This window comes from Brassica napus, chromosome A5, assembly GCF_020379485.1.
Source record: "Brassica napus cultivar Da-Ae chromosome A5, Da-Ae, whole genome shotgun sequence".
NCBI lineage: Eukaryota > Viridiplantae > Streptophyta > Magnoliopsida > Brassicales > Brassicaceae > Brassica > Brassica napus.
The window spans coordinates 5,173,457-5,190,599 of record NC_063438.1 but is presented as its reverse complement, the minus strand read 5'-3'; the positions used below and the strand labels follow the sequence as shown (position 1 = coordinate 5,190,599).

The window sequence follows — 17,143 nt, the reverse complement described above, 5'->3', positions numbered from 1 at the left end:
TCCACCTTTCTCAGAAGGCTTGTATTTGGATACAAAACCTGGAGGAAATCCATGCTTCTTATAGCAACGTTCAGCAATATGACCAACTCTCTTGCAGAAGGAACAAATAGGACGACCCTTGTTTGGACCATTCTGAACATAAGAGATCGACTGATCAATCAAAGGAGAGGAGTTTTCAGAGACCTGAAAACCTGATGGGGGAGAGATAACCGTAGAGAATCCCCGCTGACTGTCATCTTGATCAAGAATGTTGTACACTTCAACCAAAGATGGCAGAGCTTTCTTCATGATAATCTGACGGCGAATGATAGCATAAAACTCATTAAGACCAGCCAAAAACTTGACTATCTTGGCACGTTCAGCTTTCAATTGTATCTTCACAGCATTTTCACAAACACAAGGTAGATCTGGCTCATCAGTACTCTCCAGATTATCCCATAGTGTCTTCAACTTTGTGTAATACTCAGAGAGAGACATTGATCCTTGACGAAGATCCTGTATCTCTTGCGTCAAGTTGAATGTTCTCGGCAAATTCGTCATGTGGAAACGACCATGAAGATCCTTCCATACATCTGCAACATCATTCAAACGCAAGATACTACGATATATCTGTTGAGAGACTGAGTTTAAGATCCACGATTTAACCATACTGTTACATCGAGACCATAAGCGAAAAGAAGGATCCGAGATCTCAGGTCGAGTTAATGAACCATCAATGAATCCTATCTTATTATTTGCATCTAAGGCAATACGCATAGCAGCATTCCAATCATCATAGTTAGATCCATCTAAGCGAAGAGAGATTAGTTGTAAACCAGGATGATCGGCGTTATGCATATACAGAGGAGACTGAGTCGTATCGGTCGAGACAGGTACAGATACCGTTGGAGTAGTTCCGATCGGTTGAGTAGTTGCGATCGGAGGAGGAGGCGGAGGAGATTCGACATCTGTGCCGGTTCGAGAGGAGATCCGAGCTGAATCGCGAGCTGAGCTAGTGGAAGCTCGTGTTCGAGTCGATCTTCGAGGAATCTTCTTCACCGAAACCATCAGAGCAGATGATTATCAGATCAGATGATCGGAGATGAGAAGATCGGACGGGAATCAAACGGAAAAAGAGCTCGCTGGCTCTGATACCATATTACGATCGAGGATTGAGAGAGAAGATGGAGAAGATAAGAGAAAGAGTTTGTTAAGAAATGTAGATATTTCTCATTAGTCTCAACGGTCAACTTTACAAATGTATATATACAAGTATTCTCCTAAACCAAACTAAACCAATTCTCAATAATTAGAATGAACCAGCGAAAGGAAACCGGTTCAACTAGTATTAGTCTCCAATAAATCCCTATCAAACACAGAGATAAGAGAGCAGATACAAGGTTTGAAGGTCTTGAGTAAAAGCACCCACGACCCAACTAAAAGGCCATGGATGTGGGTGGATAGTGGATACACTCGTAGTTAGGGCCGGGCACAGATTGGATATCCAGATTTTTTTAAAGTATTTGTAATTTGCTTTCTATATTATGGATATCTACTTTTTCGATTTGCTTTATTTCGAAAAAAATACGGATATTCAGAAAAACGGATATCTTGAAAATAAATAGATATTTACGAATATTTACGGATATCTTATCCATCTTGATTAATATAAATAATCTTAAAATTTTGATGCAATTGTTTTTGAAAAAATATTTATTTTAGCATGATATATAAATTTAAAATTAAAATAAATAGTGAAACTACATATTTTGTCAATTTTAAACATAGTTAACAATTATAATAACATAAAACTTAAGAAAAAAAAATTATATTAACACAAATTGTTTTCTCTTTTTTTTATATAATACTTTTATATAGTAATAATGTAAATGATTTGTTAGAATAATAATTATATAACTTATACATTTAAAATTTAAATATAATTATGATATACATATAATTTTATATTGTCGGATCGGAGCAGACATCCGCTTCCCAAAATTTTAATATTTGTGATTTGCTTTGATTTTTACGAATATTGATTTTAGTATTTACTTTGTTTCGAAAGTTTACGGATATCTAAAATTTTTGAATTAAATCAAAACGCAAATCAAATTTAACAAATAAAGTGTCTAGTCTTGCTCATAGCATCCGTCTGTCGCGTTGTGTAAAACTCTGCTTTGAAAATTCTGTGTATTATTTATTTTATTTTTAAAATTCAGCTTTGCAGAATCTGTATGGATGTGTGTTTATTCCACGTGTCGTGCATCGATAGGTCGACATAACAGATTAAAATAAATAAATAATTAATGACAGGGCCAGTTACCTCCGTTTGGAACAGATTCTGATGCCGACCAATGCTATCTCTACGTGTCAGATACTGGTTGGTTATGTAGATATGCTTCATCTACATCATATATCCTCCTAGCCGCACGATAAAAATCCTACGGACAAGAACAAACCTTATCTCTCCAGTTTTAGATTCTGTATAAATTCAAAGGGAAGAACACAAATAAGCAGAGAAGGAGAAGTGAAAAGGCAAATGAAAAAGACGACGTACTAAGATCACGACTGAGAGATTATTAGTTTCCGCGACAATGGAGCTTCCGTTACTCTCTTACACCAACTCAGCCTCGTTTTCCCGGACAGGCATATGCTCTACTTCTTCCTCCTCAACTAGTATTAATGACTTCCTGGAGAGAAGAAGGAGCTTGAGAATGAGATTCAACGGTGGAGATAATCCACGAAGCGTTAGAGCTTCCGCTGGACGAAGCAGCGAAGGGATGGAGAAGACAAACAGCAGCGGAGGAGGAGCAAGACAATTCGCCGGTCCTGTCATGGAGGTCACTACACTTGATCGCGGCTTTGCTAACTCCACTACTGTTGATTTCCCGGTATGGGACAAAATAGGCGCCGTGGTTAGACTTACTTACGGGATCGGTGAGTACTTTTTACAAATGAGCTAATGATGAATCATTAGCAACTTTTGTTTGGATTGAGATTTTTAAACGTGTTTTATTTAATTAGGAATATATGGAGCAATGGCTGTAGCAGGAAGAGTCATATGTTCAGTGACTGGTATTGACTCTTCTGGTGGCTTTGATCCTTCTCTTGATGCTCTTCTCGCCGGTCTTGGCTATGCTACTCCACCTATCATGGCTCTTCTCTTCATTCTCGATGTGAGGATTAGTCTTCTTTTGATTCTTATAATATTGTTTTTTTTTTTGCTTAATTCTTATAATATTGTTTGGATTGGTTTTTGAAAAGAAAAACATTTTTCTTTCTGGTTTCAGGATGAGGTTGTGAAACTATCACCCCATGCTCGAGCCATCAGAGACGTGGAAGATGAGGAACTAAGAGGCTTTTTCTTCGGAATGTCCCCATGGCAGGTGAAAAAATATAAACTGAGTTATTTTTTCCTAAGTTTTCAAATCTTTCAATCTTCTAGTGTTTGAGTTTTCAGTTTCTGCTTAAATGTTCTCCAGTTTATACTCATTGTTGCGGCCAGTTCCATAGGAGAAGAGCTCTTTTACCGTGTTGCTGTACAGGTTTGGTTTCACTAAACTTTAGCCACTTTGATTGAATTGTTTTGTTGCTGATTAAAATCTATGATTCTCACAGGGTGCGCTGTCTGATATATTCTTGAAAGGAACACAGTTGATGACAGATTCTAGAGGCATGGCATCTCTGGTAAGCTAAAATCTATCCTCCACAATTTTTTCTACTTGTAGTTTTCTCATTTATAAAATATTCATGGATTTCATATGCTATTGTTGTTGTTGTACACCTCTAGACCGGAGTATTGCCTCCATTTGTTCCATTTGCTCAAGCATTTGCAGCTGTGATCACCGCCACTCTCACAGGCTCCCTCTACTTTCTTGCTGCTTCTCCAAAAGGTTTAGTATTTGATCTCTTAATTTTTCTAGTTGCTTACTTGGTTCTGTCCTTTCTCATTCTCAGTTTTTTTTCATTTCAGACCCAACCTACATTGTTGCCCCGGTTTTAAGGTCACGCCGCGATGATTTCAAGAAGCTTTTGTCTGGTACTATCTCTTTCTCCCTTATCTGTATCTTATGATCATATTGTTTCAAGATAAGATTTGAAAGGATCAAGGGATAATTTGGAAACCGGTTTAGTTAGCACACACTAACTAACGCTATCATTGTTGTGGACAGCATGGTACGAGAAGAGACAGATGAAGAAGATTTACTCTCCCCTCCTGGAGGGACTCTTAGCTTTCTACCTCGGTATTGAATGGGTTCAGGTACAGTCTCCGGTTCGGTTTAGTATTCAATAGTTTTTCTTGTTCCAGTTAATAATGTTTTCTTTTATTACATTTCCAGACGGATAACATTTTAGCACCGATGATGACGCATGGTATATACTCGACTGTTATATTAGGGCATGGGCTGTGGAAAATACATGATCACCGTAGAAGGTTACGTCGGAGGATCGAACGGCTTAGATCGGAGACCGCTGATGAATGAACGGTTTTAAAATCATCTATAGATTGTAACTGGTTGTGGGGTGGATTTGTGTGTATTTTTTTTGGGTATGGGGGGGGTCGTATAGTAATAACTAGAGAAATTAGGTCTCCATAAAATTTAGAACAGCTGCATATATGTGTATATACATAACATAAAACCTGTATTTGTTCCTAGTTGTGAGGCTAAAGAACAATAAAGCTTGAGTCTCTCTTTAAACTCACTTTGACTCATGTCTGTTTGAATGGACAAAGCAATCATAATTAAGTGAAACTAAAGAACACAACACATTCATTTTAATCAACATTCCAGAGCCCTTCAAGCTAATGTCACAGTTCGGTTTCTTCTTTTTTTCATGAAAATCTGAGAGCTCACAGTCACCAACCTCTTCCAAGTTCTGTAATGCGGCTAACGCCATGTGACGCCTCCGTGCTTCTCTTGTTCTCGGGTTGAGCTTCCAACTTGGGCCTCTACTGAGACGAAACCATGAATCCTTTTGTCACTTTTTAGAGTGTTCGAATATGCCCTTAGTCACGGAATATTTAGAGTAACATACAGACTTTGAAAATGATTAAATTAGACAATGACTTCAACATCTTAATCATCGTCATTTTTTGTCAACTGTGCTGTCTTCTTCTTAGTTGGTTCTTAATACTTTCACAATTACAGAAAACTCAAATTAACGCCAGTGGTCGGCAGAAGAATCATGTGGAGGAGCAAACCTTGTTATATTGGTGAGAAATATTCCAGATTACATTTATTAATTTTATCCTATGAGTTTCAAACTTAAATAGTTCTAAAACCAACTTCGCACGTAAGGATTTTTTTTTTTTTTGGCTTTTTCTATTTAAACAGAAAATACTTTTCCTTTTACATTTTACTGGTAAAAAATATTTCAAATTAAATTATTATTTGATTGGCGTGGATCTAGGCAACAAAAAAAATACAGTAGCCTTATCTGTAAAAATATTTACACCATATTAACACAAAGATAAATTAAATACTTTTAAAATTGGTTGAAATAATTAAAGCAAACAAGCGATTCTTAGTAGAATTATCTCTATATATCTACTAACATTGTTTACATCATGGACCGACGATACGGAGAATATCTGGTTTATAGACGTTTAGTTAAATGTTCGAACTTCGAACTCTTAACAAATCTTACCATTTTTATATTCACGATGGCTTTAGTTTGTTTATACATAATATGCGGAGAAGATTCCAAAAATGTCACTATAATAAGATGCTTGCGTTCAGCGTTTCGTATATATAATTTATTAAACTAATTAATCTGCTCGCACTAACGGTCTTATTCTAAATTTTTCTTATCATCAGATCAGATCAATATATCTATATAGAAATTGATGCATATTCTGGTATGAAAAATTATGGAATGGTCTCATATTGGCTGTTGCAATATACTGTATATACAAAGAATAACCAACGGAAACACCATGTTGGGTGTATGGACATTACTTTAAATACTTCCGGTCGTGCGTAAACTAGTTTAAATGTGTCTAGTTAAATTGATTAACTAAATTATTTCAGCCTTATCATATTCGAGTTCGACTGTGATGTTACTTTACATATTTTTTTAAGAAATCAATGTTATTGTTTGTTGATTGTGGTTGTTGATAAACTTTTACATGACACGAGTCATTACGTAACGTTGTGGGCGTATCTCAAATTTCGAATTGTTTTCTATCCAAAAGACTAACAAATGTTTGGTACGTATTTTAGTAATTATATATTGCTAATATATGATGGTAACACACAGATTAAATTATTAGACGTTATATACATTTACAAATATATTAACTCTGAAGTCCAGTGCAATTAATCAACTCTTGTATTCGATTAGTGATTAATGGAATCTTGATCATTTTAATAATCTAGGTAGAGTAGAGTTGATAATTGACTATGCTAATTAATAATTAATGGTCGGCTTCTTGATTTTGTATTAAAATGGCTCCATCGCTACAATTAGGGGTGGGCATTTTACCCGAAATCCGAAGTGGCACCCGAACCCGATCCGAAAAACCCGAACCGAAATCCGACCAAAGTAGCAAAATATCCGAACGGGTATTGAATTAAGAGAGATTGGATATCCGAACCCGAACGGGTAATATCCGAATCCGAATGGATATCCGAAAATAACCGAACATATGATAATTAACCTTATATTTATAGTTTACATCTTTCATTTTATATAAAATATTTATATTGATACTACACATACTTTAAATTCATATGATATACATACAATTACATAGAAGATGATTTGTTATTCGCTTAAAATGCATGTCAAACTTTTTATTTCAGCAATTAACAAAAAGTTACATCCAAAATTTAAAAACAATAACCAAATTAATGTCTTTTTAGTTTGAAAATGTTATGTCCAAATCTATTAACCATGCAATCTATTAAAAATAAAAAATAGTTATGTGAAAAGTTATATATTTAAATACAAGAAATTTGAGAAATGAAAATTTTCATTTTTTTTTCTTCAAAATCTAAATATCCGAACCCGATCCGAAATAACCGAAACCGAACTTAAAATATCCGAACCCGACCCGAAGTACAGAAATACCCGAACGGGTTCTACACCTCTATACCGAAATACCCGAAAATCCAAAATACCCGATCCGAACCCGAACGGGTACCCGAACGCCCACCCCTAGCTACAATAGCACAAGAAGCCGTCACACGTTGTCCGCCGTTGCAAAGTCTATCCCTTTACATCTAATCCGTTTAAAAAAAATTGTTTCTTCGTATAAACTATTGCTTTGTGCCTTTCATAATTTATTATTAATGATTAAACCCTCCAATTATTTAGGGAGTTATATAGTTTAAATTTTAAAGAAATGTTTTATTATTGTTATCTCCTTGTGTATGCAGAAAAGCTTTTTGTCATCTAATGATGGTTGCAACCCTATGTGGTCTTCGCGTCTTATATATCCATTTGAAATAGGTAAACAAATCTGCTGAAAATGGAGCAATTAGATGGTACCAAGTCTGACTGCTATGTGGTCTTCGCGTCCCTTTTTTTTTGCTAAGAAATCTTGGGGTCTTGGGGTCCCTTGGTTTATCAGATCACGAAGTTTATCTTTGTCCACGGTATAATTGTTGTTTTGAAAATATCAGAAATTTTGTCAACTGGTTTGATTGCTAGCTAGGAGTTAGTTTCTTTCATGTTTTATAATACAACAGTTAAGTTTTCTTAGAAGCATGTATATCAGTATATGCAAAAAAGTTCTTTCTTAAGCACTGAGGATTGTTTTAGCCAAAAGGGCAAGCGAGTATCATAACGCATAAGGGCGTGGAACCACGCGTCGCTGCGCACCCGTCACTTGACCGCATGAATCTCCGCGTTGCTTCCCTTTTGTTTAATGATTCTCCTCTTAATTTATTTTAAACTAATCAAAATAATAAAGAATTTTAAGTTGTTAACCATGGTTAATCGTTGACAAAGAAAATAAAGAAACCATAGTTAATTGGTCAACTTGGTTAATTAACGATAGTTTAAAATAGAACAGAGTTCATCGTCATCCATTTGATGCTCCAAATAAATATTACAACACAAAGTACTTATTTGTCCCATAGGTGCTCAAGATTTTAATAGTAAACACAGCTAGAAACCTAGAAAACATTAACATTTGTAAGCGTATTAGTTTATTTGAATTCGTGTGTATTATAGACTTGTAGTAAATTTCCCTTAAATATTTGTTTGGCCGAAGAGTATGTCCGAATCGGGAAGCATGAATTAATGTTTCACACCAAAAAAACTTTTTCTCTCTCTCTAAAGGCGAAAAAGTAAACCCCTTTCCTTCTAAACCGCCGTCGTCTTTCTTGACGGCGGCTAACCGACCGTTGTCCTCCGATGGGAAAGCGTAGGTCTCCTGCCCGTCTTCCCCCATCCCTCGCTGCAAAAATCCGCGCCCAGCAAACCCCCGCCTCCCCTCCGCCCATGCCCTCTGGATCTGTCGCAGCTGACTCTCAGTCCAAGACACTGATCCTTTCTTCTTCTACGCCTCTGGCTTCCCCTCAACGGACCCTAGAGCCGCCCCATTCCGGATCTGCTGTCGGTGCTCCAGATCTAGTTGTTCCTTCCCCGAACCAAGAATCTCCCTCTGCGACCTCGCAGATGGAAGAAGTCACCTCCGCCGCCAAACCTTCCTGGAGAGATATGGCAAAGGGAGCTGCTACCAAGATGAACAAGAAAGGTACTCCCTTTCAGCTGGAATCTGGCGAATGGTGCGTCAAAATTCCAAATGAGGTCATAGAACGAAACCAAAAGAAGTGGGAACCCTTCATTGTAGGTCAGTTCAATGGAAACCTACCATCAAAGGAGGCACTATATGCCATCCTAAACGGTATCTGGAGCTCCAAGAAACGGGACATCACTGTCTCTAAACTTGGACCGAAAACGGTGCTTATCAGAGTTCCCTGTCCGGTCACAAGACGCCGAGTTCTTCTTCAAGGAATATGGCAAATTGAAGGCCAGACTATGTTTGTGGCTGACTACTCCCCGGGAGTTTCTCCGGCAATGCCTGTGCTGGTGGAAGCTCCGGTATGGCTTGAGTTTCGTGGGGTTCCTCCACAGTTCTTCAACGAAGAATCTCTTGAACGTGTTGCAGGAATTGTCGGGGACCCTCTGTATCTCCACCCTTCTACTGCTAACCTGTTGGAACTGGAGGTCGCTAAGGTCTTCACGGTTATCAACCTCTCCGAGCCCCTCCCTGAAGCGGTCAATGCACAGTTTGAAAGTGGTGAAATTGTTCGTGTTGGAGTCTCTTGCCCCTGGCTGCCCCCAACGTGTACCTTCTGTAAAGAGACAGGTCATACGCTACGAAGATGCCCGTCCGCCCCAATCACTTGCACGAGCTGTAACTCCACCACTCATGCCACTGACTTATGCCCTCGGGCTAAGAAGGAGACTCAGTCTGACAACTCTGGCTCTGAGGAGAAGAAGAATGCGAAGGAGGGAGTGGATGACAACACAAACCTAGCTTCCGCATCCAAGAAAAACCAAAAGAAAAAGAAGAAAGCCAATAAGAAGAATAAGGAGAAGCTTGCCAAGGAAACTCCAGTGAAGGATACTCCTAAGGCTGCAGAGGACTACTTGGAGGACCCACCTTCAAGCAGTAGGAAAGGAAATAAAAAGAGTGTCTCAGAGAGGAAGAAGAAGAAGAAGAAGAAGAGGGAAGTCTCCTCCTCCGACTCTGAGCTGAGCCCAACCTCTGCCTCGAAATCATTGGGGTCCGAACACCAGCATGAATCCTCCTCATCAGAATCAGAGTCTGAACCGGAGGATATAGCTCCTGTGGAGGATCAGATTGTCACTAAGGAGTACACACAGGTTCTGTCCAAAAAACAGAAGCGTCTTTTGAGTAAGCGGATGGGGAAGCACCCCAAACCAACCAAACATTAATATGGCGGTTGACACTTTTTGTTGGAACACAAGAGGCTTTAATAATAGTGTAAAGCGTAGAAGCTTTCGGAGATGGCTGCGGAGTAGTAAACCTCTTTTTGGTAGTCTAATTGAGACTCGTGTGAGGATGCACAAGTCTTTGAAGTATATACATTCCTCTTTTCCTGGATGGAACTATGAAGCAAACTATGAATTCTCTGAGTTAGGCAGGATTTGGGTCATTTGGGACCCCTCGGTTAGTCTCTCTATCCACTCGAAGTCTAAGCAGATGATCACGTGCATCGTCCGTCTGCCCAAATCTTCAACTGACATGGCTGTTTCTTACGTTTATGGGGTAAACTGTAAGAATGGAAGGGAACTACTTTGGGAAGAGATGTGCTCTCTCTCAGCAGATCCTATTATTGCGTCCAAACCGTGGGTTGTGCTGGGGGACTTCAACCAAACCGTGGATCCCGTGGATAGCTCCTCTGGTAGTACTCGGATCTCCAAAGGTATGATGCAGTTCAGATATTGTCTCTCGTGCTCTGGCCTTTCTGATCTCACCTACCGGGGCAGTATGTTCACTTGGTGGAACAACCAGACAGCGAGACCCCTAGCTAAAAAGCTAGACAGGATCCTTGTTAATGACAACTGGCTTCTATCTTTCCCTATTTCCTATGGTCACTTTGGGGACATGGAATTCTCGGATCACTGTCCAAGCACTGTCATAATCACCTCACGGACCAAGACCAAGAAGCCTTTCAAGATTTCTCACTTTCTTATGGACCATGAGCAGTTCACTCCTAGGCTGCAGGCCTTTTGGGACAACACCCACGTCCCGGGAACTGCTATGTTTCAACTTTCCAAGAAGCTCAAGCTGCTGAAATCAGTGAACAAAGATATCAACAGAGAGCACTATTCGGACTTGGAAAAACGGGTCAAGGAGTCACACGCTGGCATGCTATCAGCTCAGGCTGACCTTCTCTCCTCCCCATCGACAATTGCTGCTGAAAGAGAAAGAGAGGCTCATAAGAACTGGGCAAAGCTTGCAAAGGCAGAGGAAAAATTCATTTATCAGCGTTCTCGGGTGACATGGGTGAAGTTGGGTGATTGTAACTCCTCTCTTTTTCATCGGTCTATGCAGACTAGATGGTCAGGAAACCAGATACATTATCTTATAGATGACCAGAACAACAGGCTAGAGAATATCAATGATATCAAAAGCCACTGTGTTGACTATTATACAAACCTCCTTGGTTCCCCTTCCCCGTCCCTCTCCATAGAAGCCTCGGGTGAAATCAGCCGTCTTACAACTTTCAGATGTGATGAGGCTTGTAAAGATATGCTAATAGCACCAATCTCTCAAGAGGAGATAAGGAAAGAGGTCTTCGAGCTTCCTGCAAATAAAGCCCCAGGACCGGATGGTTACACAGGAGAGTTCTACCGCAGAGCTTGGCCTATCATAGGGACTGACTTCACCAGAGCAGTCCAAGAGTTCTTCACTTCAGGGCATATTCTGAAACAATGGAATGCAACTGCCATCACGTTGGTACCTAAAACGACTGAAGTGGAGAGGATGAGCGGGTTTCGACCCATCTCTTGTTGTAATGCTGTTTATAAGGTGGTCTCTAAGATCATTGCAAGACGACTGGAGAAGCTGCTGCCAGCAATGATATCTCCCTCTCAGTCTGCGTTTGTTAAAGGGCGTTTACTAGTGGAAAATGTCCTCCTAGCTACAGAGTTAGTGCAGGGATTTGGTTCTAAAAACTCTTCTCCCAGGGGTCTTCTCAAGGTTGATATAAGGAAGGCCTTCGACTCCGTGAGCTGGCCTTTTATCCTCCAAGCCCTTTGCGCTGCTGACTTCCCTGATGTCTTCATCACATGGATCAGGAACTGTGTCACCACTACATCCTTCTCTATAAATGTAAATGGCGAGCTATGTGGGTACTTCAACGGTGGGTGTGGCCTTAGACAGGGTGACCCTATCAGCCCAACGCTCTTCATCATTGCTATGGAGGTCTTCTCGTCTCTCCTCACTGAGAAGTTTGATTCTGGTCTTATTGGGTATCACCCCTTAGGTCAGAACCCAAAAATCTCGCACCTTTGCTTCGCCGACGATCTCATGATCTTCTTTGACGGATCAAGTAACTCCCTCACGGGTATTGCTGAAGCTCTGGAAGAATTTCACCTCCTCTCGGGCCTGGGGTTGAATAAGGATAAGACTGCGCTGTTTCATGCGGGCATGGATGACATGGAAACAGCTACCCTCAACTCTAGTGGCTATCTCTTGGGCACTCTTCCCATAAGATACCTAGGACTGCCCCTTCATCATCGGCGACTGAAGAAGTCTGAGTATTTCCCCCTTATTGACAACATAAAGAAGAGAATCCAAAGCTGGAAAGTCAGACTGCTGAGCTATGCGGGAAGGCTGGAGCTTATCAAATCTGTAATCAACAGCTTGATTAACTTCTGGCTTTCGGCCTTTGTTCTTCCTAAGGGATGTATTAAGGAGATAGAGAAACTTTGTAGAGACTACCTATGGTCCTCTAATCCCGAAGCCATAGGTAATGCAAAAGTCGCGTGGTACGACCTTTGCCTTCCGAAACGCGAAGGAGGAATTGGCTTGAGAAACCTACTCCTATGGAACAAGGCGCTTACCCTCAGATTGGTTTGGTTACAATTTGCTGGCACTAACTCGCTATGGGTTGCTTGGAACAAAGAACACCGGCTTAAAAGATGTAACTACTGGAATGCGGAACCCCAACCAGGACACTCTTGGATTTGGAAATCTTTGATCTCCTTACGTCCCCTGGCCCGTCAACTGATCGACTGTGACATAGGGAATGGTCTACAAGCTAGCTATTGGTGGGATGATTGGCTACCTCAGGGTCCTCTCATTGACTTCATTGGTACTTCTGGTCCCTCCAGACTTGGAATCCCAATCGCCTCTACTGTGAAGGAAGGAACTCGACGTGGTGCTTGGCTCCTGCCATCATCTCGCTGCCGTCTGCCCTCCCTAGCCTCCCTAAGAACTTCTCTGCTGGAGATCACACCGCCTACGGAGGAAAACAATGCAGATGCTTATTGTTGGGGGCCACCTGGCAACAGAGGCCCTGCTTTCTCTATCAGGAAAACTTGGGAGCTCATCAGACAAAGTGCTCCCCTTGTTCCTTGGGAGAAGGCTGTTTGGTTCAAACATGCTGTCCCTAAGCATGCTTTCAATTTCTGGGTGGCAAATCTAAACCGTCTTCCAGTAAGAGAAAGGTTAGCGAATTGGGGTTTGTGTGATCTGCCAAATTGTTGTTTGTGTGGACTTGGACAGGAATCGCGCGATCATGTCTTCCTGCAATGTAGTGTTGCAGCGCAATTATGGGCCATCATTCTTCCTCGCCTTGGACAGCAGAATCTGGTTCTCTACAACTGGTCTTCTCTTATCAACTGGATGCTCACAGTCACGCCAGGCCTCTCAGCAACGTTAAAGAAGCTACTCGCCCAAGCGGTTGTCTACCTCCTATGGATAGAAAGGAACAGTAGACTCCACAACGGTTCCCCTGCACCCACAGCCGTCCTGTTCAGTAAGCTCGACAGGATGTTGAGAGACACTCTCCTTGCTCGCTTACCCCATAAGCGTTGCCAAGGACTCTTATCTCAGTGGTTTAGGTTTTCCTAGATCATGTTGCCTAATTCATAGTTTGCTCTAGTTTCATCATGGTTTTTTTATTTTTTTTGAGCCATATGTAACTTCTTGCTAAAAGCCCTTGTAAAACTTACTCTTGTTCCTTTTTGGTATAATATTCACATTTTATCAAAAAAAAAAAAAAAAGAGTATGTCCGAATCATAATTAATGGGTAGACAATCAGAACTAATAGGGACATTATGGAAAGTTTAATACTTCATGGCAACGTAATGCTTTCTTTGTCTAAATCTTATACGTAACTCATTTGTATATGTTTTCTTTAGTTTATGACTCTATGTATTGGTTCACCGATAGGATGTACTGATTTTTACTAAGAATGTCCTCTCTAAATCTATTTGCAAAAAAAAGTCTAATTAATGAGAGAGATGGATTGTTAATAAATTTATAAAACTAATGTGAAAAGATCAAACAAACTATATATTTCACATTCTTGGGATCTCGATGTTGTCTCCAAATGTCCAATCCTTTATAAAGCCAGAAAACATAAACTAGTACTCTAGTACAATGGCAGATTCTTCAATAACATATACATATAACAAAATCTAGCTAAAACCGCAATGTCTTTATACATACACGACAATATAATAACTAAGACTTAATTATGAGTAGCTTGGACTCGAATTTGATTGATCTAATACATATATATACTGCACTACATACAGATGTACAAGACTGTTGGGGTCAAAAACGGTTACGACGGAATTACCACCCGAAAATCCTCGGAGATCGTATTTCCAAAAGAGATAGTAAAAGGAGAGATGTAATTTTCGTAAAAATAACCAATACGAAGTTTTTACGAAGAAGTATCCTTTGGGATTCAAACCGAACAAACCAAGCTCGGTCACCACGCATACACGCCGTCCGATCGCTATGCAGCAACCAAACCTGAGCCAAGCTCGGTCGCTAATGTAGCGACCGAGCGCTCGTCCCGCTCGGTCGTTACGTAGCGACCGAGCTCGAGCTCAGCCAAGCTCGGTCGCTGCGTAGCGACCGAGCGATCGTCCCGCTCGGTCGCTACGTAGCGACCGAGCGATCGTCCCGCTCGGTCGCTACGTAGCGACCGAGCTCAAGCCAAAGCTCGGTTGCTACGTAGCGACCGAGCATTCGTCTCGCTCGGTCGCTACGTAGCGACCGGGCTCGAGCCAAAGTTCGGTCGCTGTGTAGCGATTGAACCTTTCCGAACATCGATACGACACCAGTCCTTGCATTCTCGTCAAACCTTCGAATGCTATCTCCCGAAGACCGTAGCAAGCTCAGTCCATGTTTCCTGCTATTCTAATTCATTGATCAAACTTCGCGGATTAGAAACCGCGGAAAACTCGTAGTAAACGTGTCAAGTCGGAAGACGGCCCAAAGGGACCTAAAACACGACTCGAGACCCATCCTACGATTTTTCCTAACCAAAAGCCCGTGAACCACAGCGTGGTTCACGCTTGGCCCACAAGGAAGGATAAATGTCAAGTTTCCGCGGATAAATACGGAAGTTTTGAAGATAATTGTGAAGATCGGGAAAAATGGAATATCTCCATTTTTATGCTATGACGGCTTAAGGGCAGAAGAGTAAAAGCGTAAACCGACCTTGAAGCTAGTATATAAGGAGTCCTAGGCGAGGAGCAGAGGAGGGAACTTTTTCAGAGCAAACTTAGCACTTAGAGCAATTTAGGCAATTTTCCGTTTTTTTGTTATTTCGAGCTGCGACTCAATTAGGTTTAGCCGTCTTAGGGTTGCTAGAACTAGGAATCTCGCCGACAGCTCTCGAGCCCAGGCTTATACCTTGTTGTAACGCTCATACGCAGATTCGGAATAAGATCTACTTTGCTCTCTTTTCGATTTCTTATTTTTATCGTTGTTATTCTCGTGTTCTGATTGCTTGACGTGTGGTAATTAACAGATATCCGGGTCCTCTGGGAAATTAGGGTTTTCTTAGTTTCCTTATTTAAACGGAAATCGACAGTGCGAATTTCGGTTCCCACAGTTTGGCGCTAGAAGGAGGGGGCCTTACGGATCAATCTAACCCGCAAAAGCCACACACAGTCTGACATGTCAACCAACGACGCGGATAACGTGCAAACTCCTCTTAACAGAGGCAGCGGCACCGATCTCCACACTCCAGTAGCGGACGTATCCGCGGCCAACGCGCAAGCCAACACCGCGACGCTCGAGGAGTTCAAAAAGATGTTCGCCACCTATGAGAAAAGGTCGGAAGAACAGGATAAGCTCGTGAATACCTTGACCAAACAGGTTGAAACCTTAACGGCAAGGACCCAAGCAATCCGTCCCCGCGGGAAAAGGCTCGACTTCGCCACCCCACTCGATAGAGCAGGAGTCGCACGGGAACGACCTTCCGGTCAAAACCTTAGCGAGAAATCTCCCATCGAAAAGGGGAACTCTGAAAGTCTTCCGCCCCCTGCAAAGGACTCGGAGGATAACGAAGCCGAATACATTGACATGGATCCTAGCGATGTCTCCAACGACACCGACGAGGATGTCGACAGACATCCAAGAAGGACCAGAAGCCGATCCGCTCGGGAAGGCTCCCCGTTCGAAAAACCAATGACGGAAGAGGAAGAAGTCGCCTATTGGAATGAACAAGAGGAGCTGGCCGAAAGGCAAACCGAGCTCACTCGCAGTAAACGCCGACAGGCTCGGAAATCTACTGACGAGACATCGGATATCCGCGATCTTCACGACTACATCACTAAGACTGCGGCAGAAGTGAGAGCCGTAAAGTCTCAAATCCATCATTCTACTAGTGCTGCCCCCGAGATCGATCGACTGCTGGAAGGAGCTCGAAAGACCCACTTTACCAGTCGCATTTCGGACATGAGGGTGTCCGATCCGGGAAAGATCAAAGTACCAAAGTACGATGGTACGGCCGACCCAAAAGCGCACCTTCAGGCTTTCCACATCGCGATGGGAAGAGCAAGACTGAAGGACGGCGAAAAAGATACCGGCTATTGCCGCCTGTTCGTCGAAAATCTTGAAGGAGCAGCGCTCGAATGGTTCGCACGCCTTCGTCGCAACACCATCGGGAGTTTTCGACAGCTCGCATCGGAATTCCTCAAACAGTACTCTGTATTCATAGACAGAGAAACCTCCGATGTTGACCTCTGGAGTCTCTCCCAGAGGGAAGACGAACCACTCCGCGAGTTTATCAGTCGGTTCAAGCTGATAATGTCCAGGGTCAGCGGGATAAGCGACAAAGTGGCCATCGACGCGCTGAGAAAGACGCTCTGGTACAAGTCGAAATTCAGAAAATGGATAACTCTCGACAAACCGCGAACGATCCAGGACGCCCTCCACAAAGCAACGGACTACATCATAGTCGAGGAAGAAACTAAAGTCTTATCGCAAAAACATAAGCCGGCAAGACCATCCTCGAAAGACGCAGATCCGAAGGGGAAAAAGAAGAACTCTCGTAACGACAAGTACGTCCATCACGAGGGGGAAGATCTCCAAGGGGCGCATAACTATGCGATCAATTCGGATCAGGGCCGGACCACGGGCAACACATGGACTCGCAATCAAGGGTACGACGAAAACACCTTCTGCGAGTTCCACCAATCCCG

At 41.8% G+C, this 17,143-nt stretch overlaps 1 protein-coding gene across 1 annotated transcript; it reads left to right on the top strand.

Moving 5' to 3' along the window:
* Positions 1 to 2,432: 2,432 nt before the first annotated feature.
* On the top strand, positions 2,433 to 4,686 carry LOC111211093. The gene is made up of 9 exons (XM_022711969.2): positions 2,433 to 2,919; positions 3,007 to 3,158; positions 3,273 to 3,368; positions 3,465 to 3,527; positions 3,601 to 3,669; positions 3,773 to 3,875; positions 3,956 to 4,021; positions 4,155 to 4,243; positions 4,323 to 4,686. The coding sequence occupies exons 1-9, from the start codon at positions 2,577 to 2,579 to the stop codon at positions 4,464 to 4,466; spliced, it is 1,125 nt and encodes a 374-aa protein (XP_022567690.2). The 5' UTR covers positions 2,433 to 2,576; the 3' UTR covers positions 4,467 to 4,686.
* Positions 4,687 to 17,143: the final 12,457 nt, after the last annotated feature.